The 26,732-nt window shown below is 42.1% G+C and overlaps 1 protein-coding gene across 1 annotated transcript in view; it reads left to right on the top strand.

The window, feature by feature from the left end:
• Positions 1 to 25,737, top strand: part of LOC126460699 (dynein axonemal light chain 1) — a 164,799-nt gene extending 139,062 nt beyond the window's left edge. Inside the window, exons 4-5 of the mRNA XM_050095935.1 lie at positions 9,411 to 9,591; positions 23,639 to 25,737. Of these exons, the coding sequence (XP_049951892.1) occupies positions 9,411 to 9,591; positions 23,639 to 23,781 (324 nt within the window). The 3' untranslated portion in view covers positions 23,782 to 25,737. The remainder of the gene's footprint in view (positions 1 to 9,410; positions 9,592 to 23,638) is intronic.
• The last annotated feature ends 995 nt before the right edge of the window (positions 25,738 to 26,732 follow it).

Genomic DNA, 26,732 nt, shown 5'->3' with positions numbered 1-26,732 from the left:
ACCTTTCCACATTTTACAATCACATTCTATACATTTCAATTTACAGTATATGTGATAGACACGAATCAGTATGCTCGATAATCAAACTTTCTACTTCCACCACAATACACGCTCGACACAATGCTACTATTTGAAACATGTCTGACACAAGAGCAATCTTCTTTGTAGGCTGATGTCACTTTCCCAGAATTCCAGCAATAAACTGAAGCCTAGCACCAGTTTTACCCAGAATCAGCTATGTGATTATTCCATTTCATTTTACTACTAGTGATACCACAGGTAATTTTATGAGTTGGCCAATTCAAAAAGTGACTCACTGATATTATACTCATAGGATCCTACATTCTTTAGTTTTGTGAAAAGCCAATTTTGCATTTCTGAACATTTAAAGTATGTTGCCAACCTTTGCATGACTTTGAAATTTTATCAAGATCTGACTAAACATTTATGCAGCTTCTTTCATAGATTACTTCATTATAGATAGCTGCAACATCTGCAAAAAGTCTGAGGTTACCATAATATTTTCCACAAGTTCATTTATATACAACATGAATGGCAAGGGTCCCAACACACTTCCCTAGGGCACACCTGAAGTTACTTCTACATCCAATAATGACTCTCCATCCAAAATAACATGCTGCATCCTCTCTACCAAAAAGTCCTCCATCAAGTTACAAGTTCCCCTTGATACCACACAATTGTACTTTTGACAATAAGTGGAGGTGTGGTGCCAAGTCAAATCCTTTTTGGAAATTAAGAAATATTGCATCTACCTGACTGCCTTGATCTGAAGCTTTTGGTATGTCATACAAGAAAAGTGAGAGTTGGGCTTCACATGATTTATGTGTTTGGAATCCATGCCCATTGGCATTGAGGAGGTCGCTCTGTTCAATACCTCTCATTATGTTTAAGATCAGAATGTGTTCTAAGACTCTACAACAAGACATTGGATAGCAGTTTTGTGGATTACTTCTACTACCTTGCTACCTGTGCTTTTTTACAAGAACTGGGCATGAATTTTTGTTCACTCAATCCATGAGAGATTATATTTAGAACAGGGGCTAACTCAGCCACAAAGTCAATATAGAATCACAGGGATTCCATTGGGCCCTGGAGGTTTGTTCAGTTTTAACGATTTCAGCAGTTTCTCAACACCACCAACATGAATACTTATTCACTCATCTTTTCAGTGTTACAAGGACTAAACCGGGGCAATTCCCATTGCTTTACCTTTTAAAGGAACATTTGAAAGTGGAATTAAGCATTTCAGCTTTTGCTTGGCTACCCTCCATTTCAGTTCCTGTATCATTCTAGACATTAACTTTGGTATGACTGACAGTCATTACATATGACCAGAATTTCTTTGGGTTTTGTGAAATAACATCTGACAATATTCTGTTATGCTAGTCATTGAAGGCATCATGCAGTGATCTATTGACAGCCAAGTGCATGTCATTAGCATATCTCTATCTGTAGCCCCACACTTTGTTTTACATGTGTTATGCAGTAACCTCTGTTTCTTTAGAAATTTCTGACTGTACTCTATGAACTGTTCTGCTGGGTACATATCTGTCCAGTGCATGATTACTATTCTTTTAAAATTAAACCAGAGTTCTTTCACATGCTCCTGCCCTTTGCTGAAAGTTTCAGCTTCCTCATTGAAGTATTACACTGCTGATTCTCTATGTAGTTTGCTGAACATATAATTCTATCTTTTTGCTTGTTTTAGTTGTCATTTATACTTTGGTTATCACTGTTGCCACAACCTCATTACGGTCAATGTGGACAGCCTCAAAGAGGTCAAATGCATTTCTTGCCATTAGATCTAGTATATTTCCGCCATGAGTGGGGTTCCTAACCAACTGTTCTAGTTTTCAGAGAAGGCATTTAGTAATATTTCACAGGATGTCTTATCATGTCTACTAGTAACAAAACTATAATTTTCCCAGTTGATAGTTGGATGATTAAAGTCTCCACCAGTGATTACAGTATGATTGAGGAACTGATGCACAAGTGAACTGAGGTTATCTTTGAAGTTTTCTCTAAAGTTTTTGGTTACATCAGGAGATGAAACTTGTGGGCGACAAAAGGATCCAATTATTTTGTGCCCACCCTTGATACTAGGTCTTGCCGAGTCAATCTCACATGCACCTTCAGTTTCTGTCTCAGTGAATTTCAGTTTATAGTCTACTGCACAAATACACTACCTCCATGTCCATCATTTTGATTACCATCATCCTTTTGTTTTGATATATACTTAAATTTTCCCCAAAAATCACACTGTTATCAACTTTGGGTTTCAATCAGCTTTCTGCACCTTCTGTGATCTTCTGTGCTTTTTGTGAGCACTTCAGACTCTGGCACTTTGTTGCAAATGCTTCGGCATTTTAGCATTAGGACTCGAATACTCTCACCTTCAGGTGGCATTCCTTTCAATCTTATACTGATACTTCTGGGTTTCCTACAGCCTAATCTAAAAAAAACCTTGTGTGTAGCCCACACACAGTAAGCTACCTGAGTAGCAGCCTCTGATTTGTAGTGCACATGTGACCCATTTAGGTGGATCACAGAGTTCTTGACCTTATGACACAAGTCCAGGAAGTCACAGTCTAGTTGTCAGAGAAACTTTGAGGTCTCTGGTTCAGTCCTTCCACTCAACTCTGAATCAAAGTGCCCTGGTCAGCTGTGGGGCAATGATGATGAGCTTTGTTAAAACTCCATGTGCAAGGCTGGTCTTCTCAACCTTCTCTACCAGTTGCTGGAATGACCTTTGGGTCCAGATGACAGGCATGATTTGTTCCAATGTGTGCCACAATCAGCAGTTGTTTGCACCTTCTTCCCTCAGTGGTTGCCGGAATAGCCTCTCCAACATGTCGAATGAGCGTCCCCACAGACATACTGAGTGCACTCGGTGTCCTTTCCTGTCTCTTGCTGCCATTTCTCTAAGGGGTACCATCATTTGCCATATGTTTGGACTGCTGACAATTAATAGATCCCTACCCTTTTGTGCTTGCTTCCTAAGATGACCTGAGGCCTTCGGGATGGAGAAGTCAGCTCACGGTGGATCACTCGTGTGATGCGGTGCACCCACACTACCGCACACTGTCTTGGCATTCAAACACAGTCAGCTTGCTGAACAGCATCCAGTCAACTCTGCACTGATAATCCATTATAGCTGCATTCTTCCAGGGAGAGCTCCATCCAGCAGGTGAATAAGGAGTGGGAAGTGGTCAGTGGGATGAAAGTTGGCAATGACTTCCTACCGAGCAGAGTCCACGAGGGATGGAGAGCAAAAAGAGAGGTTTATGGCAAAGAATGAGCCAGTACCAGCATAGAAATGAGTGGGAATGCCTGTATTGAAGGTGCACAGCTAACGAGACATCACGAGGCTCTCCAAACCGTGACCCTGAGGGCAAGTAGAGGTTGAGCTCCACAGTACATGTAAGGCATTGAAGTCCTCCAGTAGCAGAAATGGTCAGGGTGTTGTATTATAAGATATGTTAAGAGCCTCAGAGTCAGTTGCATCTTGTGGAGGTAGATATAGTTAGCAAACTGTGATCCTCTGACCCACACGAACTTCTGTTGTAATTGGTTGTAGGTCAGTAACGAAGGAGAGAGCAGACGAATGGTGTGTGTTATTGACAAACACAGCAACCCCTCCCTTGGCTCTTCCCCCAATCATGTTGTCCTTGCAATGAATGGATAGCCCCATAGTACAGGGGCATCAGATGATTTAAAATGCATTTCCTACAAACACAACCACATGGAGAATTTCTGTGTTGGAGTTGCAATTCCTCCTCATGTATCATGAACCCATTAATGTTCCACTGTAGTATGGGAGCCACTTATCAAGGGGGTTGCACTTTCACCCTGTCTTTCTGCGGGGAGTGGAACCTGTAGTGGACGGAGGCTCAGTTTTGGGGCAGATGAGTGTCCAACACCGACACCGAGGTCCGTCGGTGCTGAAGACGAATCTTGAGAGGTGTCAGAGCGAGCACTGCCAACATTTAGACTGCTTACTTCCTGACCCTGTCGGCAGCTGATTCTTTGCCTTTGATTTTAATTTTCTTGGCTGGGGAGGCTTTGGAGCTACAGCCACTGGCTAAACCTTTGGAATGTTAGCTACCACAGCCTCGTCTGATGTTGGGCTTCAAAGCAAATTCAGTGGCGCAAGTGCATTGACCATTGCAGGCATTAGTGATGATACTTGCAGTCTCCTTCTGTGTAGCAACATCAGTGTTCTGAACTGGAGCAAAGGAGCTAGTGAATGTGGGGGATTGCATGGCCTTAAAGATTTTTTGGCTTCACCATACAGGATTTGTTACGTTGTTTTGATCGCCTAGATCTTCCTTTTTCCAAGGAAGACATTGCACGCCATACTCCATATAGGGTGATTCCCACAACAATTGACACATTCAGAGGAGATGAACATTTGAATCCTTTGTGGGTAGCCTTCCTACATTTACATCTAAGAGTGATGTACTCAAAGCTCTAGCATTTAAAACAGCGCATTGGGCTGGGGGACATAGGGCTGCATGTTTAAGCAAAAGAAACCTACCATGACCTGCTCTGGGAGTTTTCTACTATTAAAACTGAGGATGAATGAGTCAGATGGCCTTCCACCCTTTTCAAGGTATTCTACACGTCTACACTACCTTCTTGGGCCTACTCAACTTTCAGGTTCTTTGTGATATCCAGCATATCACCTTTGCTGTAGTTCAACATGCTGTGGCACTCATTTTTGAATGATGTATTCCCCAAGGCTTTTGGCTTTCTGGAGGTTCATTGCTTGTTGGGAACTTGAGGTTTCAGCCAACAGTGTCCCATTGCTCAACCACTTAACAAATTTTAACGTTCATGCAATCCCTTCTAAATGCTATTGAATATGAAAAGTGAGACTTTTAAAAAGTTCCCCTCTGTAAACTGACATCCATGTTGCCTGACGTGATGTACGTTCCTAATAAAACTGGCTATAGTGATTTACCCCAGCTTGGCAGCAGATTCTGTCCTCATGTTCTGTACTATAAATAACATTTACCTATCACTATACTACTTAATGCTGTGCACACTTATCCTATCTAAATTTAATCTAGTAAATTTTGTGAGAAATAGAAAAAAAGAAAAAACCTAACTTGCTGCCTGTCAGTTTTATTATATAGCTGTCACTGATCTCCTGTTTCCAGCGTAATATTTACTTGATTACTTTGATATTTTTGAAAGGAAATTACTACTTATAGTGCTAACAACAGAGCTTATTTGCAATACAACCAGTACTCATCATGTACTCTTATAGTGCTCGCTGTAAGTCTTTCATTCCTCAGTGAAGCTCAGGGTTGTGTGGGCAGTAGTGTAGCTACCGGTACGGCCACTTGAGCTGGACCAGCCTTGGCAGAGAGACCTGATTCAGAACATCCCACACCATACAGAAGGTGGGACTGAGCTGCCTAGGGAATTCAGCCTCCGACAGTCGGGTACAAGCATGGCGAACTCATCGTCCACAAGGTGGGGCCAGTTGACACCACCGGTGTTGTTCTATTTTAAGCTCTGAGCACAATACACTGACTACAGTTATGCTTGACAATGGAATGTTGTGTGTTTTGGAGGCTGGAGATCTCAGCTTATCTGCCTAGGTCACAATGAAGTTACCAATATCTATTTGTTTCTATTTGTTTTAACCTTAAACCTCAAGGTGTACTACATACTGGTATGGTGAATTGCTGTGGGTGAAAATGGACACTAGCAGACACTGTCTGGGATACCTGCCACACTTCATTTGTATGAGGACTGCTCTGGTAAGAGGGTCTGTGCCTGAGTTAATATTTATTTCTGTAGATGTTAATGGGGTTGCTATGGAGCTAAATCTAACAGAACTACTTCTAACTGGAAGAGTGTACCATCAGCCAGTACTTGCACATGACCAACAAACAGTATCAAAAAGATAAGAGGATACTAGTTGACCATAATAACTTCATAGTAATCAAGAGAGGACAGGGAACCTCTGATAAGCTTTTATACCCTCCAAGGTCTGGAGGGAACTTCTGGGTCCTTACTGAGTGCAAAAAGACTTTGAAATCTACTAAGGAGAGTAGAAGAGAAACAAATTTAAGATTACAGTTTATTCCTATTTTTAAAACTTCATAGTGATAAAAGTGAATATACACCAGAGCCAAAATACAGGAAAACTGCAACAAAGCCTACGATGATACATACTACAGAAATATAATACAAAATAACTATGAAATAATAGATTAAAATGATGAAGTACTGATTATTTGCTGCAGATGGGTGCTATATGAATGATCAGAGTTTTACTCAGGAAATAAATACATGGTAAACAGAAAAGACATAAAAATGAAGACTAGAAGAATGTAGTTGCAAAATAAGTGGAAGAAGTCACATACAAATGTAAAGAAATAAGGAAGTACTAAAAAGGTAAGAGAGATAAGGAGAATGAACAGAGCATGATAAATAAATGATATAATGTGACAAACATAAATATAAATGCAGAATGTAATTAGGAAATGGGAATGAAAAAGCCTGTTTAAGAGAACTCATCAAAAAACGGATTAGCATAAATGATGACACAGGGAGATGATAAGTGATTAAACAGTACTTTATGAAAGGCAAAACGCCTCAGGAGACTAAAGAAAAGCTTGATAAACATTACAGTGACTCTGCACCTTCGATCAGAACAGTTTGTAAGTGGTTTCAAAATTTTCGGAGTGGCCATATGGGCACAAATGATGATGAACTTTCTGGATGCTGTGTGGGGGTTGTAACTCCAGAAATCATTGATAAAATCCATGGTATGGCGATGGATGACAGAAGAGTTAAGGTGCATCAGAATGCTAGTGCTGTGGGCATCTTGAATGAATGGGTACATAATATTTTGCATTAACATTTGGACATGAGAAAGCTATCTGCAAGATGGGTTCCATGATTGCTCAGGCTTGACCAAAAACGGAATTGTGTGGAGTGTTGCAAGGATGGTTTGCAGCTGTTCAGGAAGAATCCACAGGACTTGAGGCATTGTTTCGTCACTGTGGATGAAACATGGATACATTACTATACTCCTGAGACCAAAGAACAATCTACCAATGGTTTACCAAGGGAGAATCTGCACCAAAAAAGGCTGGAAAGGTTATGGTGACTGACTTTTGGGATTCACAAGGGATAATCCTAATCGACTATCTAGAAAAGCGTGAAACTATTACAGGTGCATATTATTCATCATTATTGGACTGTTTGAAAACCAAGCTGCAAGAAAAACGCTAGCAATTGGACCGCAAAAAAGTCCTTTTCCATCACAACGATGCAGCAGTGCACACCGCCGCATTGTGGTCGCAAAATTAATGGAAATAGGATTCCAACTCATTTCACCTCCCCCCTATTCTCCAGACTTGGCTCCCTTGGACTACTATTTGTTCCCCAATTTGAAGAAATGGCTGGCGGGATGAAGATTTTATTCAAACAAGGAGGTGATTGCAGCAACTAATAGCTATTTTGCAGACTTGGACAATTCCTATTATTCGGAAGAGATCAACTAGTTAGAACGGTGTTGGACGAAGTGTATAAGTCTAAAAGGAGACTATGTTGAAAAATAAAAAAGGTTTACCCCAAACACGTAAGTAGTTTTTATTTTTGCATGGACTTTTCAAATGCCCCTCGTACGTTGCTAGTGGGGCTGATAGATGTGGTACTCACAGAATCACTCAGGCAGGCTTCTGAATGGTGAAACTCTATATAAGGGATCTGTTCAAAAAATTCCGGGACATCCATAATTTTGCGCCAGTGGTGTGTTTTATGTGAAACTCAAGAAAACTTGTACAGACACACACCAAATGATGCAGGAAGCCTACGGTGATGAGCGCTTTGGCTGTACTCAGTGTTACAAATAGTTCACACGGTTTAAAAATGGCCGAAGGGAAGTTAAAGTTGTCCTTTGTTCAGGACACAATTCGACAACTACTGATGAGGCTCGCGGCAAAAATGTCAATAAAATTGTGCATGCCAATCGAAGCCTGACTGTCTGAGAGACTGCAGAAGAATGTAAAATTTCAGTTGGATCATGTCATGAAATCCTGACACAGCTTCTTGGAATGAAAGGACAAGACATGGGTCTACAGTTATAAAATTGAGACAAAGGTTCCATCATGACAATGGGACAGGAAAGATTCTCCGAGACAAAAAAAAGCTAGTCAGGTTGCATAAAATGTCAACGCCATACTAATGGTTTTCTTTGACTTTGAAGGATTAGTTCATCATGAATTCATGCCATAGGAACAAACTGTTAATATATGGTCTATTGGGATGTGTTGCAATGCATTCAAGAAAATGTGAGAAGGAAACGGCCTGACGTTAGACAATTTATGGCTCTTGCATCACAAAATGCACCCACACATTCATCTCTCTTGGTGCATCACTGTTGCACAGAAACTGAATCCACTCTGCTGCCTCATCCTCCATACTCTACAAAGCTGGCCTGTGCAGGCCTTTTTTATTTCCAAAGTTGAAAACCCCACTGAAAGGATGAAGTTTTGCAATGCTAAAGGAGACAAAAGAAAATTCGTAGACAGCACTTCACGCAATTCAGGCAGAAGTGTACCAAGACTGCTTTCAGAAGTGGAAACGGCGTTAAGAGAGGTGCATCAATTGTGGAGGAGGGTATTTCAGAGGAGACTATGTACAATAGGTAATAGGTAAGTGTAGAAAAATTTTGTGAACAAAGTTTCGGAATTTTCTGAACAGACCTCAATAAGAATGAGCATACAAGAAGTATATTACAAATGTTTGATCTAAGCCATGTGGAAAGGTTTTTAGGTAATTCTGATCTCATTTTAAGGCAAGTGTCATATTTTTAAAGTAGAAGCTAATCATCACTTCCCAGTACAGTATGATATTGCATAATTAGAGGAATACCTTTTATTATTTTAAAGCATTGTATTTCTCCTTGGGTCAAACCCATTATATTTGCTCATATGCTGCCAAACCATTAACAGTGCACGTGTTGACTTCCAAGTGTACTTTTTTCCTTATTTATTTCCTTTCAATTAAGCTATTATTTGCGGCTCACTGCACACCTGCAACATATTGTTAACACTGTAGAAGTTAAATATGGTATATTATTCCTGGTTGTTCCCTGTGCCCGAATGTGGTAATAAATCTAAATTTAGATTGGCTCTCCTAACTTGCTAGCATGCTTGCAATACCCTATCCTTTTCGTGCATTTCCATTGTAATACAAGAACGTTAGAAATTTTCTGAAGTTTAAGGTTCAACTGTATTATTAAATTTGTTGTTTTATTATTCATATTATAGCTGTTTAGTTTTTGATAGCTGGTAAGTAGATGCCACTCAGTTGCTAATAAAATTCTCATCAATATTTGGGTGACTTATGAATATCTTTTACAGGAAGGTATTGGTGACACATTAGAAGAGCTATGGATATCATACAACTTCATAGAAAAGATTAAAAGTGTTTCCTTTTTCAAGAAGCTGCGGGTGCTGTATATGTCAAATAATGTCGTTAAAGACTGGAGTGAATTTAACAGACTACAGGAGATTCCACATTTGGAGGATCTACTATTTGTTGGTAAAGTACTATCAGAATGCAGACAGCATTTGTGAGTCTTTTTACGCGTGGATGATTTAGCGTGCAAGTGTGTATATGTGGAGATTACAAGGAAACAGAACATGTGGATTGTACTTTCCTTAAGGAGACAAAATGTTAAAAACTGTCAACAGACAAACATAAAAGTACAAACGAGAAAGAGTGATAGCTGGGAGAGGAGTGGCAGGATTAATTTAGTTTCTGTCTTTGATAGTGCACAATGTGTTTTGAAGTCTTGTGAATTCATATTGAGGTGCTACTTGCACTCACGGTGACTCCTACATTGAATTTTGTCCATTTCTGTGCCTATTCCAAAAATATTCTTAAATTACTACTTTTCAAAAATATTTAAATGGTTTCCAGAATGAGATTTTCACTCTGCAGCGGACTGTGCGCTGATATGAAACTTCCTGGCAGATTAAAACTGTGTGCCTGACCGAGACTCGAACTCGGGACCTTTGCCTTTCATGGGCAAGTGCTCTACCATCTGAGCTACCGAAGCACGACTCACGCCCGGTACTCACAGCTTTACTTCTGCCAGTATCTCGTCTCCTACCTTCCAAACTTTACAGAAGCTCTCCTGTGAACCTTGCAGAACTAGCTCTCCTGAAAGAAAGGATACTGCAGACACATGGCTTAGCCACAGCCTGGGGGTGGTTTCCAGAATGAGATTTTCACTCTGCAGCAGAGTGTGCGCTGATATGAAACTTCCTGGCAGATTAAAACTGTGTGCCCGACTGAGACTCGAACTCGGGACCTTTGCCTTTCGCGGGCAAGTGCTCTACCGACTGAGCTACACAAGCACGACTCACACCCCGTCCTCACAGCTTTACTTCTGCCAGTATCTCGTCTCCTACCTTCCAAACTTTACAGAACCTCTCCTGCGAACCTTGCAGAACTAGCACTCCTGAAAGAAAGGATACTGTGGAGACATGGCTTAGCCACAGCATGGGGGTGGTTTCCAGAATGAGATTTTCACTCTGCAGTGGAGTGTGCGCTGATATGAAACTTTCATATTTAAATGGTATTTGAAGATATTTGAATGTACAGGGTGAAGTACACTTACTTTGTGGTAAGTGTACTTCACCCTGTACATTCACAGCTATATTCTTGTGCATGTTTTCTCACACAACACTTAAAGAATCATATATATATTATTTTCAATTAAACAATAGAAAATCTGGGATGTAACAACAAAAATTTGGTAGGGCAGATTGCTACGCATCACACAGAGGAGGCACTGAATGGCTGACAGGCACACTGAAAAAATGCTGCCAGGTATTATTGTCTATCAGACTAGGTTCTTCGTGACATGTAGGTGAAACAAAACATGCATACCTTCACAAATTCGTAACTCACACACATAGGGCCCTTGAAAAAGTCATAATATTGCCAAAACATGAAATTATAGTAGCATCAGTATCCCCCTGAATCATGGAGATGACTGGATAAACTGATTCTCTTGCTACTCAAGCAAAAACATTAAAAAATCTTAATATTTCATTATATCAACAATCTCTTAACTTCTGTTGGGTAAATAGATAAATTCAAAAGGCAGGCAATATGCCCAGATGATATAATATGTAATTTCCATCTAAATAAAACAGAATTTGACATGGTTAGACTATGTATGTATTTATGATCATGTGGGACAGTGGCTGAGATGCACTCATAACAGTACTGAACATAGAAGAATTATAATACTAATTAATAATTCAAAGCTAAACCTTTGACAAGTAAACTGAATTCAATAAAATGAAATAAAATAATAGATAGTGCAGATGCTAATGAATTGACCAATAAATTATTAGACCTGTTAAATGAAAATTTTGAAGCATGTAGTTCTTATGCTAGGGCAAAGCATACTAATGTGGACAAAAAAACGCATGTGAAAATGAAAAAGGTTTACAGGTCCGGAATCAAGGCGGTAAAGTGCAAAGGAAATGATCCATGTATTCTCAGCTCAGAGGGTAAATACAAAGTTGCATGGGAAGTCATTAAAACAGGAATAGATAGTGATGTACACCAGACACCAATTCCAACTAACACTCTATATGCAAATTTTGTGTAACCTCACTCAGATGACTATATTGTGAAGGATGTTAGTAAGACAGAGACACTAGTGCTAGAAATAACAGTAAACTGACAGACATCTTCCTACATCAGTCTTACTTGGACAGTAAAACACAGTTACAATAAATAATCAAAAGAAGACCTCAACGGTAGTGAAGACAGAGATGAAGATCATCGGTACGGCGGAACTGGCGGAAGAGGCAAGCATTATCAACAAGATAAAGCATATTGAAAAGCCCAGACATGTCTGTGTGGCAACCACCGGTACTCTGGCCAGCGTCTGTTCACCATGTGAGGTGCGGCTGAACACCAAGCTCCAGGAACTAACAATCCCTGGTTCTAACTACCCAGCATTAGCTGGAACTTAATTACAAGCAGTATGATTCGTACAAGTAAAATTAATATTACCCCAGGTGGCCAATCCACTCGCCCTGTGGCGACAACCAAGCTATCGGATTCTGGGGAGCTTGGGCTCGTACGACAGAGAAAGTCGGAGTTCTCTAGTAAACGTCCACGAAAGTCCCATACATTTATTGGCACTTTTAACATTCAGACACTAATTCAGACAGGCAAACTTCATAATCTTACAACAGAACTCAACAAACAGAAAATTCAAATCCTTGCTCTCCAAGAGACCAGATTCACTGATTCAGAAACAATAGACTACAACAATTACCGTATCTTTAAAAGTAAAACAGACAAGAAAATTGGCAAAGGAGCTGCAATATTTGGCATGGCTTTTATTGTAAATAAGGACACCCTTGACTCTGTTATAGACATGAATCAAATCAGTAACAGACTAATGACTATGCGAATCAAGCACACCAACAAAATATATACATTTATTAATGTTCATGCACCTACCAACATTGCCAACAAAAAAGAACCGGAGAAGACAGAAAAATTTTGGGAAAAACTCGAAACTGAAATGTCCAAAATTCCAAAGGAGGATGTAAAAATTCTTCTAGGGGATTTCAACGCGCAAATTGGCAAAGAGAGGAAATATAAAAAAACAGTCGGTAATTACCCTGCACACAAATTCACAAACAAGAACGGCATGAGACTCATCGAGTTATGTCAGCAAAACAACCTAAAAATCGTGACAACATCACTTCGAAAAGACCCCAAGAAACAAAAAACATGGAGATCACCAAACCTTCAGCTTGGTGAATTTCAAATAGACCATGTTGCGATCTCCTATGACTTCCAGAAAGAAATACACGACGTTCAAGTCCGCAGAGGGGCAAATATAGATTCTGACCACTACCTTACCAGAGTTAAAATTAAATTCACTCCAAAAAGGAAACGCTATAGGAAATCACCACTAATTCCCAAATTTGACTTGAAAAATATCAAGGAATCAGAAATTACAGAAGCATGGGATAAACAACCAACAAACAACTGGAAAGATTTCCGAACGAAAATTATACAGAAAGCAAGAGATTTGATTCCGTTAAAGAAAATATCCAAGCATCCATGGTGGAATTCGAATTGTGATAACGCATTAGAAGAGAGACAACAAGCCTTTTTAAATTACAATTGTGACAAATCAGAAACCACACAACAAACATTTTTCAAAGTGAGAAAACAAACAGCTAAAATACTTAGACAAACTAAAAGAAAATACCTTAATGAACAGCTAAACACAATTGAAGAAAACTTTAAGAACCACAACACTCAAGATTTTTATAAAATATTCGCAAATCAAATCAAAGGATACACTCCACAAAATCTCTGCTTCCGGAAACAGAACGGAAAATTGGCACTAACTAACAAAGAAAATTGCCAAGAACTAGCTAAATATTTCTCACAACTCCTAAATTGCCCACAACCAAGTACAAGATTCCCCACATTACAACCAGAACACACGAATGAGACTTCACTACCACCATCTCAAGAAGAAATTTATAGTCACATTAGAAAACTCAAAAATAATAAATCATCGGGAGAAGATGGAATTGTAGCTGAACTACTGAAAAACCTTGGTCCAAATTCGTTAAAAGAGATCACTAGCATCATCAAAGAAATTTGGCAGACAGAAAATATCCCAGAGGAGTGGAAGTGTGCACTAATTCACCCATTGCACAAAAAGGGAGAGAGATCAGACGTAAACAACTACAGAGGCATTTCACTTTTACCAGTTACCTACAAAATTCTATCTGCATGTCTCCTAAAGAGGGCACAAGAACAACTAGAACATACAATTTCAGACTACCAAGCAGGCTTTCGTCCTAATAGATCATGCCCGGAACAGATATTCAACCTTAAAACTATTTTAAAGATTAAAGCAATCAGGTCAAAACCAATAATCTGCACATTCGTTGATTTCAAAAAGGCATACGATTCCATAGACAGACAGTCTCTATGTCACATTCTCGAAGAACGAGGCCTAGACACTAAAACCCGAAAACTAATTGAACAAACACTAACAGAAACCAAATCAAAAATTAAATTCAGAGGGGAAATTTCGGAACCATTCTCAATTAAAACAGGAGTAAGACAAGGAGATGGGATCTCACCACTATTATTCAATATAGTTTTGGACAAAGTTATGAAAGAGTGGGAAGTAACACTAAGGAAACAAAGCTTTTGGAAGCCAATTGAACTAGGAAGAGGTAAAGGAAAATTGAATATCCCTTATTTAGCGTTTGCAGATGACTTGGCAATTATAACTGACAGTGAAGAAACAGCAGTAAAACAAATTGAGACACTTAAAGAATGTGCTGAGAAGGTTGGCCTGCAAATCTCCTTTGAGAAGACAGAATTCATCTGCTCAAAATTAGATATTTCGAAACTAAAAACAAAGTATGGTGAAATAACTAGAGTCAAGCACTTTAAGTATCTCGGTGAAGTTATTGAACCAACAGGACTTGAGAAAATAGCACAAAAAAACCGATTACAGAAAATCAAGAAAGTATTCGGACTTATTCAAAATATATATAACAAGAAATGTCTATCAAAAGGCACTAAAATCAGACACTACAACACAGTCATCAAACCAACAGTCACATATGCAAGTGAAACACTCTCCCTGAATAGAAAATTAGATTTACACGAAATTAAGAAAGTAGAGAGAAAAATTATTAGAAAAATCCTAGGACCACGATACACACAAGATGGATACAGGCTGCAGACTACCGAGACAACCGAAAAAATATCAAACATCGAGGCAGATATCAGGAAGAGGCGGATGAAGTTTTATGGACATATAGACAGATTACCTGGAAACAGGTTAACTAAACGTCTATTGGACTATATGACATCACTTAAGGCAACAATACCCTGGGTAACTGAAGTTAAGAAGGATTTGAAAAAGGCAAAAATTGACATAACAAACACATCAGACCGGGATACATTCAGAAGAAAAATCGACAAGTGGAAGTTTACTCCAGAGACGGAATCTAAACCTTTCCGACCAAAGTGGACCGAAGAAAGGAAGAAGGCCTTTGGGGAGGCAATGAAGAAATACTGGGGAAATAAGAAGAACATTAAGAAATGTTAATCACCTGCTTATCGTTCTCCCATGGGGACATTCGCTAATAATAATAATAATAATAATCAAAAGTTAGACTTTCTTCCAGATGTAAAGATTATAACTCAGTGATCTGTTCCTGCACCCTTCCTTTTCATTATTTATATACACAATTTACACAAGGTTGTGTGACATGATGCAATGCTATATAGAGATTATAACGGTACAGCCTCCCCAAGGACTCATATGAAATGTTTGATACCAGGTTTTTTTATATATATTCAGATAGTTATCAGACAATTCAGTGCTTCCTAAGGCCTTGTATGTGTGTCTATACATATATTATTCTGTCCTATTTAATAAAAAACTTGATATTCATTGTGAAGGCATGTGGAATGTTCTGGAAGGACGTGCTTTGTTGTAATTATCAGTGGATTGTTGTCATTTATAAAATTATGTACATATACTAAATTAAGTTGTGGCGCTCATGAAATCGACACCAACATCGATGCATCCATCTTTGAATTAAGCTAAGATTATCTTTGGTCTCTTCCACCATGTTCAGTTCTTTGTGAGCCTTGCTTGTGTAGAGTGGTGAATAAATGAACTACTGGCAGAAGAGGACGGGGCATGAGTCGTGCTTGGGTAGCTCAGATGGTAGAGCACTTGCCCACGAAAGGCAAAGGTCTTGAGTTCGAGTCTCAGTACGGCACACAGTTTTAATCTGCCAGGAAGTTTCATATCAGCGCACACTCCACTGCAGAGTGAAAATCTCATTCTGGAAACATCCCCCAGGCTGTGGCTAAGGCATGTCTCCGCAGTATCCTTTCTTTCAGGAGTGCTAGTTCTGCAAGGTTTGCAGGAGAGCTTCTGTAAAAATTGGAAGGAAGGAGGCGAGATACTGGCAGACGTAAAGCTGTGACGACAGGGTGTGAGTCGTGCTTGGGTAGCTCAGATGGTAGAGCACTTGCCCGCAAAAGGCAAAGGTCCCGAGCTTGAGTCTCGGTCCGGCACACAGTTTTAATCTGCCAGGAAGTTTTAAATGAACTACTGCTAAATGGGGGTTGTTTGGTGTAACCAACCCGAACTTCTCCCTCACTGGTGACCTCAAGTTGTAACGTCTTCTGCTTTCGTTGTTTTACTGTGTCCGTGACCTCCATGTTGGTTATTTTTGCGTGTACTACATCAACACAGAATTCGAAAAATGACTTCAGCCCAGTGCCTAACGCCGGATTTTGTGTTCAACATGCATCGTGTTGCGGGCGATGTACACCCGCCAGGACTGCAACGCGATGCCTCTCCCTCGACGATTACACCGGTTTTGCTGGACGTTTTCAAGCCTGCTACAATTAGTGAGGTTTAGGAGTGTGCATGACGTCTTTGTTACCACCACATGTGCCCTCTCTCATCGACGGTGCAGTTACCTCTTACGCATCTCCGTGCAGTGCGGGACTAATGTCAATTTCTGCAAATGCTTCGTTTGACAACCTACCACCACCAGGACAATGATTTGCCACGTCGCAATCAGTGCAGTACCATGTGGATACTTGCCACGTGGCCGGAACTGCTTCGTTCACAGGTCAACCTCCTCAGCATCCGACCATACCCGCATCTGCCTCGGTTCAGCATCATCACATGCCTTCCTATTTCGATACCTCGGCCTGCAACAGGAACAATAACTTGTTATCTGTGCCTGACCTCCACCTCCAACCCACTGCTACGCCTCAGCATTTTGTGCCACGACATTTACCTTATCCGCACACTGTTTTGAGTGGAGTGACTCTGAACAGTTAACATTGACACATTCCGTCCCACGTTTGACATCATTTCCCACACTGTGCTTCTGGACAGCCCACCCCTCCGCAGCCTCCCTGCAACACAGGTGGCCCCGGCTCTGATAATACATCGAGCTTTCCGCAGACTAACACGCATTCTCAAACTTTGAACTTTTTCTCACCTAGTGCCCCCGCGCCGGCTCCAGTCGAGCTTCCACTACCATTCTCGGCACATCTAGGTGTCTCATCCGTGTCGGTCTTCTGCGATATGTCAATCAGAACACACCCACAACGTGTTGAGCTTCTGCAACCGCAATCGACACATTATAGTGTCTCATTTGCATCGGCTTTCCGCGTCACGATGGATCACACTCAACCATAGCGTGTCACCTTCACGCTGCCACCCGAACAGCCATCATTGCCACATCCCGCTGGAGGCGCACTCTCCTGGAATACTACAGCAACAATAGCTCGTTTCAGGCAGTGCCCCGACGAACTCAACTCAACCTGTTCTTCCGAACATTCTACAATGCTTACCAATGCTGCTGGCGTTTAATCCTGACAGAGCTACAATCTGGCTCAAAATTGCGGACGAAGTGTTCGACCATTACAAACTCGATGAGTCAACCAGATTTCTGTGCATCATCATCCACCTGCACGACCAGGAGGACTCGATTGCTGACCTGGTCGATGCCCTGGACTCATCTACCTGGTACACTCTAGCCAAAAAGACAGTTCTACGACAGCTTGCGCACTCAACTGAGGCAGTAATACGGCAAGTGCTCCATGTCATGCAACTAGGCAACGACAAACCTTCCCAGCTCTGGAGACGGCTATGTGCCCTGGTCAGCGCTGATCTACTCTCTGACGCAGCTCTCCTCGCCATCTGGTCAGATAAACTATCTCCTCACATCCCCTTTGCCCTGGCACAGAGGTCTCTTGTACCTGTCGAGAAAAGAATGACAACTGCTGACAAAATACATGATGCATCACTGCTCTATTTCGCCAGCCACTGCCTACCTGACATGTCTCAGGTTCAGGCTCATCGTCTTGCGGCCGGGGCCGCACTGTCCCAACCGTTCCGCTCTCTCCGGGAAGCAGTACACAAGCTACTGGGACATCACTGGCACTGCCCTCGGTCACGCCCCTCCTGCAACCGGGCCTGCTGTGGGCACCAAACCTCGGCCACTGTCTCTGGCAATGAACGTTCCACAGGAAATTGCAACCGCACTATCTGTACTGTTACTTCCACACATGGTTTGGTGAGGCGGCATGGAACTGCAGGCCACCCTGCTACTTCCCAAATGCCAATCACAGGTAGGTCCGGGTGCTGCCTCCTGTGCACCCCGCAGTGCTCCATTCTGTCCAGGAACAACCGGATAAATGCGGACGACTTTACATTAAAGACATTTCGTTGGGGTACCTTTTCCTACTGGACAAAGGTGCCGATGTTTCGCTTATGCCTATGTCTTAGCGTCATCGAACATCTGCCCTCATCATACTTCACTGCAAGGAAAACTTTGAGCTCTCCCTCCGGTTCCACGAAACTCAGCCCCAGCTCTCCGATGCAGCAAAGGAATTACAGACACTACAGCAAGGACAAAACAAGGTCAGTAATTGTGCCGAATGTGCTTGCAGTCCCAGCAATCGAGCCTCCGTATGTTTATCTCCCACTACCCCTCGCAACTGTGTTATCAAGACTGCCATAACATGTACAGACAGCTCCGCAGGGCCTCACCCTCCGAACACGGCATCGTTTGACACTCGGCCGGACACAAGTGCGCATGCGCGATGAACGTCATGTGTTCCCGAACTGGTGGCTCCTACCCTGCCCCTCGCAGACAGCACCTCAAACTGTGCAACTTCGGCTCCTGTGCACCGCCGTGTGACTGCCACTGACAACACAAACAGTGCACTCGCGCCAAGCGTTTTGCCTGCGACCGCGCTGCCACAGGCTGCGCCCTTGGACAATGGACTCACTAATGGCTCACGAGCTCTACCGAGCTCACCCCACTGCTTCGGGCCAGCGGCCATCTTGTCGCGTTGACTCCTGGGACACACTGCTGCCTCAGCTCCCGTCGGATCAGACAAGTGGCTCCGAACACCACGACCATGCCTCGCCTGCCCCGCCCGCAACACATTGTAAACAAACTGCCTCCTGCACCGCCAGCAACATTTCCGTCATCACCAACGGCACGTCACAAGCTTCGCCTCATGCCAGGTCCCCCGATCTCCAGTAAACCAAGTCGACTTTGTCCCGAGCACCTCTCCGACCTTAAAAATCAGATTTCTGAACTACTAAGCTCCGGAGTCATTGAACACTCTGTCAGTAGCTGGTCTACGCCCATAAATATGACACCCAAGAAAGACGGGTCCTGCTGCAAGTGCGGAGACTACCGTCAACTAAATGCACGAACAATTATGGACACCTACCCCATACCCAACATTGCTGACTTTACCAGTTCCCTCGCACGTGTGACCACGTTCTCTGTCATTGATTGCAAACGGGCCTACCACCAGATCCCCATGGCACCTGAAGACATCGAGAAGACGGCAATCACCACCCTAATCGGGTTATTTCAGTTTCGATTCATGCCCTCCGGTCTGAAAAACGCAACCCAGACCTGGGAACACTTCATCAACGAAGTGCTATTCGATCTAAAATTCTGCTTGGCATATCTTGATGATATCCTTGTGTTCAGCTCCTCCGTCGAGGACAACATTCGACATGTGCAAACTGTTTTGAATACTCATGTGGCAGCAGGCATCGAGACAACCAGGACAAATTACAGCTACATCAACCCACTGTCACTTTTCTTCGTTTTCGGGTCTCTGCCGACGGCATTTCACCACCCCCTGAGAAAGTACAAACAATACTAAATCTACCCAGACCTTCATCATTCAAAGAGCTCTGGCACTGTCTGGGGTCGGTTAATTATTATCGCCAATATCTACCTTGGGCTGCAGAGATTCAGGCTCCACTGACGGATGCCTTAGCAGGCACCAACACTTCTGGATCTTGGCCCGTTCTATGGACCGCTGCTGTGACTGACTCTTTCACTGCCCTCAAAAATCTTCTTGCCGAGGCCTGCACCATCGTGCATCCTCATCCCAATGCGCAACTTTTCATCGCCACAGATGCGAGCAATACTGCCATCGGCGCTGTCCTTAGCCAGACAATTGACGGCCACACTTCGCCTCTGCGGTTCTTCTCGCACAAGCTCACCAATGCATAACGGAAGTATTCCCCATTTGACAGGGAGTTGCTCGCGGTCTACGGAGCAATCAAGCATTTTAAGACTGATGTTGAGGGATGCCCTTTCTATGTTTTAACAGACCACAAACCCCTGGCTGCAGCTATTACAAACCCGCCAGCTGACCCGCCTCCTCGCCGATTCAGATACATGGACTTCATATCTCACCACCGATGTCAGACACATAAAGGATGCTGACAATATAGTTGCTCATTTCCTTTCATGAGTCAACTGCCGTCTATTCGCTGTTAGACCTCTCTGCACTGCTTAACCTCCAACCCGCCGACGAGGAAACACAAAACCTGATTTCAGACTCTACCTCTTCACTACACTTCGTCCACACCACCTTCCCTGGCATTTCTGGTGAGATCTGGTGTGACACGACAGTACGGGCACGTTATGCCCCCTCATCCCAACCATGCTCCGTCGAGCTGTCTTCAACGCATTGCATAATTTAGCCCACCTTGGTGTTTGTGTGTCTGCCCGCCTCATAGCAGAGCATTTTGTGTGGAGAAATGTCAACAAGGACTGCCAGCAATGGGCATGCTCCTGCGGTGCGTGCCAATGCTGCAAAGTACACAAGCACACTTCACCCCCCTCCCCCCCCCCCCCCCCCCCCAGCGCCTTTTCAATCGCTCCTGAGCGCTTCCAGCATATTCATATTGACATTGTTGGCCCTCTCCCCCCCCTAATGGCTTTCGGTATGTTCTCTCGTCTATTGCCCGAACAACTCGCTGGGTCGAGGCTGTCGCCCTCTGCAATATTATGGCAGAAACTGTTGCTCAAGCTTTCGTCAAGTCATGGGTATCGTGTTTCCAAAGTCCAGCTATCATCATGACTGACCAGGGCAGACAATTTGAGTCGGCCCTGTTCAACGACATTTGTAACATTTGCGGCATATGGCGCATCCATACCACAGCATATCACCCGCAAAGTAACGGGCTAGTCGAGCGATGGCACTGCACTTTCAAGTCAGCTCTTAGATTCCACGATTCTCTATGGATGGAGGCCCTCCCCCTTATGCTACTCGGCATTTGTGCGATCCATAAGGAAGACCTCAAAGGCACAATAGCCGAGTTCGTATATGGCCAGAACATTGTTCTCCCTGCTGAACTTGTGAGCCCTTCTGCTTCTCTCCCTCAGTCTGACTTACCTTCCTTTGTGGACCGCGTCAGACGCCACTTCATCAACCTCCATATCCCTCCGCCCGCCAGCCACTCCCGCCCTAAGGTGCACGTCCCGAAACCTCTGGACAACTGCGAGTACGTCGTGCTCTGAGATGACACTGTTTGTGCTCCCCTCCAACCTCCATATACCGGCCCGTACCGAGTTCTCTGGCGATCAGCCAACACCTATGACATCCAGATGAAAGATTCAGCTGTTACAGTCTCTCTCAATAGACTTATGCCTGCTCATGTCGAGCCTTCTTCTACCCCCCTTAAGGTCACGACCACGCCACTCACTGTTGTGGCTCACGACGCTCCGACCACTCCCTCCACATCGGACTTACACACTCGGTCGAGTGACTTCCAGCTCCAGTCTTCGAGCTCTCCTCCAACCTCGCTCTCTACTCCGGTCTCACACACTCCATCGAGTGACCACATGCTCCCCATGTCGAGCTTACCTACTATCACGCCCTCACTGCCGGGCCCTTCGCCGGTTCCTTCGACCTCTCCACTTTCGCCTGCCTTGCTCTGGCGAGGTTTCTCATGCCCCCACATCTGGAACGTGCCCTTGCTCGAGGTGTTTGTCTCTGTGCCCCCAGACATAATCCATGACATCTCAATAATACTGCGCGATTATACACTGTTCCTCGTGTGTTTCTCTTCATCCAGTGCTCATGACACAACCTCCGCCATTCCCTGCCACCTGGTGAAATGTGTTTCCCTCCCACCTGACGTCGACCTGGACATGCTTCGTGTATTCGCCATGCCCACCGGAGACATCGGAGCCGTCGCTCCGTTCCACCAGCAAACCACCAGCCTATCTGTCGCCGCATGACCAGCATGACGCCCGGCTCGTTTCAGTGACTTTCAGGTTCGGTGGCTGAACCTTCCTTCACGACATCTGCCCACACAGCTCCCCAACACAACACTGTCAAGCTGACCATGGTCCGGCTGCCGTGGCCCACTCCTGCCGACACCATAGTCACCCCCCCCCTCCCCCCTCACCGGCCTCTCAAGAGTTCTCCGTACTGTGGGGGAGGGGGTGGGGGGCTATGTGGCGCTGAACTTCTCCCTCAAAGTAACTAATCAAGAAATTGAAGTAATAAGTTCTTAGAAATAAATAACTAGAGACTGCAGAGATGTTAGCATGAAAAATCAATGCTTCTAATTAACAATATGAAACTTAAGAACATTCAACGTGAATCATCACAAGATGACAACACTCATCATGTGAGGCATCAACCTTCCAATGTGCAATGCAACATGGTGGTAGTGATGGAAAAATGTATTATGTAGTTTGAGACAAATGTACTGTAGAGAAATGACAGAAAAGCAGCTGAAGATGTTTTATTCAGTCTGAATGCTCCAAGTCATGATAATAAAGCAGTCAAAGTAGTAGGATTTCACAGAGACTAAAAAGTCAGCTGTGATATAAAAACAGGGAAAATGTGTGGGTCACTAAAATAAGTCATCTAACTGCTGTGCAAGCTTAGGAGCATTGGCAGTAATGAACTTGTATTATGTGCATATTTTGCTTTCTTCCACTCCCAGCTGAGTTTTGGAATACTCCAGTGGGATAACTCTGTATGCTTAGAGTCCGTCTCTAAGAATCATGAAGAGATTATTTCAAACAACTGGGCATAATGATAGTACATAGCTTGTGCATTTACAACTGCTTTTTATTTGTTTAAAAAAACCTACGTAAGTTTGATGCAAGTAGGGCAGTTTATGACCATGGCACAAGAAGTGGACATGCAATTAATGTGTCATATGCTAGGCTGGCATAGATCCATAGCAGCTAAAAATATCTTGGTCTTATCTACTTCAACAAATTATCTGAAAATGCCTATAAAACACAGGTAAATAAATTTAAAACTAGTATTGTAAAATGGATGAAAAATAAAGGAGTTGCCCTTTTCAAGAGTTCCTCAAGTCTGTGGCAAATGACAGACATTTCTTATGAGAGTGAACAATAAATAAACAACAGACTTTATTTTACAACCATATATGTCACATCGTGTAGCTATGTTATTACTGTCTTGTACTTATTGTCATTTACCTGTTTATTAATTGCCTATGTCATTTGCCTAAGTGTAGTGCATTTATCTTTATACTTTTTTACATTTTTTTTCTTATGGTGATTTTAATTGTACATGAAGATACATAAAGTATTTGTATTTATAACTTACAGAGGTAACAGACTTGGCTTTTTTTTAGTTGAATATGGTTTTCATCACCTTATCTTTGTCAGTAACTTTTGTATGTGCATATTGAACTTTTCTTCTTCAGGGAATCCACTGTATGATGCATTAGAAGAGGCTCAGTGGAGAGCTGAGGCAACACGAAGATTACCTAATCTTAAGAAGCTGGACGGGGAGCCCGTTATTAGGGTTGCTGGGGCTGCACCTGCAGCCGATGCATCAGCTGATTAGTGGAGGGAAACCCCTTGCACTGCAAAACCAAATAAAGCCTTTGCTCTATCAGTGGCAGTATTGTTGTTCTTCCAACAACGTCCTCATGAAATATACCAGCCCCAAAACACAGGGTAGAATTTTGTTTTCAAGCTCTGCCATTAAAAGAAAACAAAATAATTAAGGAGTGAAAGGAATTGCACACACTTAAAAATACTTGTATTGAACAACAGCCCCATACAGTGGGATGTCTGGGAAAATACTCATAGGACAGACAAGCAGTAGTGATTTATGCAAAAAGCAATGTATTGGTTACTAAAATGAAAATTATAAAAATCTGTGTGCATCTAACTTTTGAAATGTCTTGTTAATGTGTCAGAAACTAATTCCAGATTGGACACTATAGCATCCTCTGGTAATTTTAATGTATTAGTTAAACAAGTTGATTTTGTCTTCTTCTACTTTCCATGAAAATATAGATATCCGATAGGAGTAGACAGCTTTAAAACAGGCTTTGTAACTTCCCTCCTCTCGACCACTGTATTGAGCAAATTTAATTTGGCTCAACATACCATATTATCAGAAGAAAATTCAGTCAAGAAAATTGATAAACTGAGAGACTGAATAGCTGGCCAATATTTACCTTTGAGGTGAACACTGTGGTACTGTCAATAGACACATATGTAAAAGTAAAAGTGATTCATTTCCTAGTTTTTGAAACTAATAGTTTCTTCCTCAGGTATCAGAGATGGAGAAGTTAGGGAAGGACACAAAGGTGAGGAAGGCAACTCAGATCTGAGGTAAAGTGGGAGGGTGGGGGCACGGGACCATCTTACATGTACTGGCATTCTTTGCATATTACACGATATTTTGACAAAGTGGGAGCTACAGTAAAAGCATGCACAAATTCAAAATGAAATATTTATTTATATTGTTTTAGTTTTGTTTTGAGTTGTCCAGACAGATGATATTTTCTTCAAAGTGTGTTGCAAATCCAGATGTGTAACAAAACTGTCTCTTCCTTAACAAGACACAGTCTCAATTACAGAAACAGTTTGTTAACATTTTCTGCCACACTAAAACAAAAGCTTGGTGATTGTAATTTCGAAAAATCTTGCCACAATGTAATATGCCTTTTTTAAAATCATTGCCGCCCCATTCATCAAATTATTGACACTCTTTTGGAAAGTAAATGAGCTGTCCTCCTTTCAACTTTTTTGATGTCCTCCATCAGTCCTATCTGGTATGGATCCCATACAATGCAGCTGTGCCCTAGAAGAGGACAGACAAGTGTAGTCTTTAGTAGATCTACAAATGAAATGCAGCCTTTGGTTTACCTTCCCCCAATATTTTCTGTGACAGTATCCAATTAACTTGTTTGTAATTATGGTTTATCGTGCAAGTAAAACTTAAAGGAATATTTTAGTACTCATGTTGGGGATCTTGCAGTTTTATTGTCCAAAGACAATTGCCACATTTTGTACCATGCAGATACCTTATCAAAATCATTTTGTAGCTGATTTTCATTTCTCGAAGACAAAGGTGCCAAATGACAGCATCATCTGCAAACAATCTAAGAGAGCTTCTCCGACTGTTTTTAGATCCAGAAGATCCTGTAACATTTTGCTGTGAAACTCCTGATGTAACTTCAGTTTCATTAAATAACTTCCTGTCAGCTATCACAAACTGTGACAGTGAATCATGAATCTAGTCTCATACCATAGGCTAGTGCTACTTGCTCCAATTGTACTGCTTAAATATATTTTCTTTTCCATTCTACTCATTTATAATGCATATACCATGTGTTGGCTACATAAAATTGCCAAGTTTTTAGTCGTGCAGTAATTCACTATATTTTATTATTCGCAGTATAATTCAGAGTCTGCTGATGACAAAAGTATAAATGGTTCATGTGGAAACTCTTTATTTAAAGATATGTTCATAATTTAGAATACCTGCAAACAGGGCACATCGAAATTCAGCACTGATAATAAAAGTTTGTAGTAAGACAGACATACTTATTTCAGAGTCCTCATTCCCCTCTATGCTTGAATAATTTTACATTGTCTGAAAACTTATTATTTGAAAAGCTGTTTTGTATTCAAGACTTTCATGTTTTGGAATGTTCTAATCTTAAACTGTAGTTTCTCTCAAAATCTAGTGTTACAGTTTACAAGACCTGATTTTTAAGGTTTGAAAAATGTATACTTTACCAAAATAACATGTTAGTGTAATTTTCTAATTGAAATGATTAACAAACTGTGTAGAACTCCTTGGCAAACTTTGGGAATCCCCGTGCACATTCAAACTTCCCTCCAGTAACTTAGTACCAATTATTTTGCCACTTTCTAATTACACAGCTTTCAGTTAAATAAATTTACTTCACTGCCTGTTGTGTTGTGTAGAGGTATTTTTAATTTTTCTGTCTTTATCTAAAATTTAATAGTCTCACACTTTATCAGCCTGTCATTCCTGCAATACATGCATCTATACTGCTCTGCAAAACTTAAGGACAAGATAGACCAAGAAAGGTTTATTAAATATTAAGTAGAAACGAATGAAAGTGTGGAGCTGAGGTGTTCCAGTTGTGCATAGAAACCCAGACGTCACACAACACTATGTCAGCACGACTATAGTGTCAAATATTGTTGGCCCTGCATCACGAGGCAGTTTAAAGGAATCAGAAAAGACAGTGTCTGTTAATCAGCGAGCAGTTACAGAGCACTGTGGTGGTGCTCCTCATTGTAGCATGACCTGGAAAAATTTTCACATGGGAAACTGGAAGGAGGATGAAGTGTGATCAGGACGGTCCAGCAGTTTGATGTTGCTCACAGCATTGTTTCACAGAGCATTCTGAACCACAAGCACTGCTGCCTGAAGGAGAGGGAATAGTCTACCACAGTCAACTACATCGGCAGATGACTGCTACACTTTGCAACAGACAGAAGGGGCCCACGTTAGTTGACGAGCAA

The sequence above is a fragment of the Schistocerca serialis genome, chromosome 1, assembly GCF_023864345.2.
Source record: "Schistocerca serialis cubense isolate TAMUIC-IGC-003099 chromosome 1, iqSchSeri2.2, whole genome shotgun sequence".
NCBI classification, from domain to species: Eukaryota; Metazoa; Arthropoda; class Insecta; order Orthoptera; family Acrididae; genus Schistocerca; species Schistocerca serialis.
This window is presented reverse-complemented; position numbering and strand designations above follow the sequence as displayed.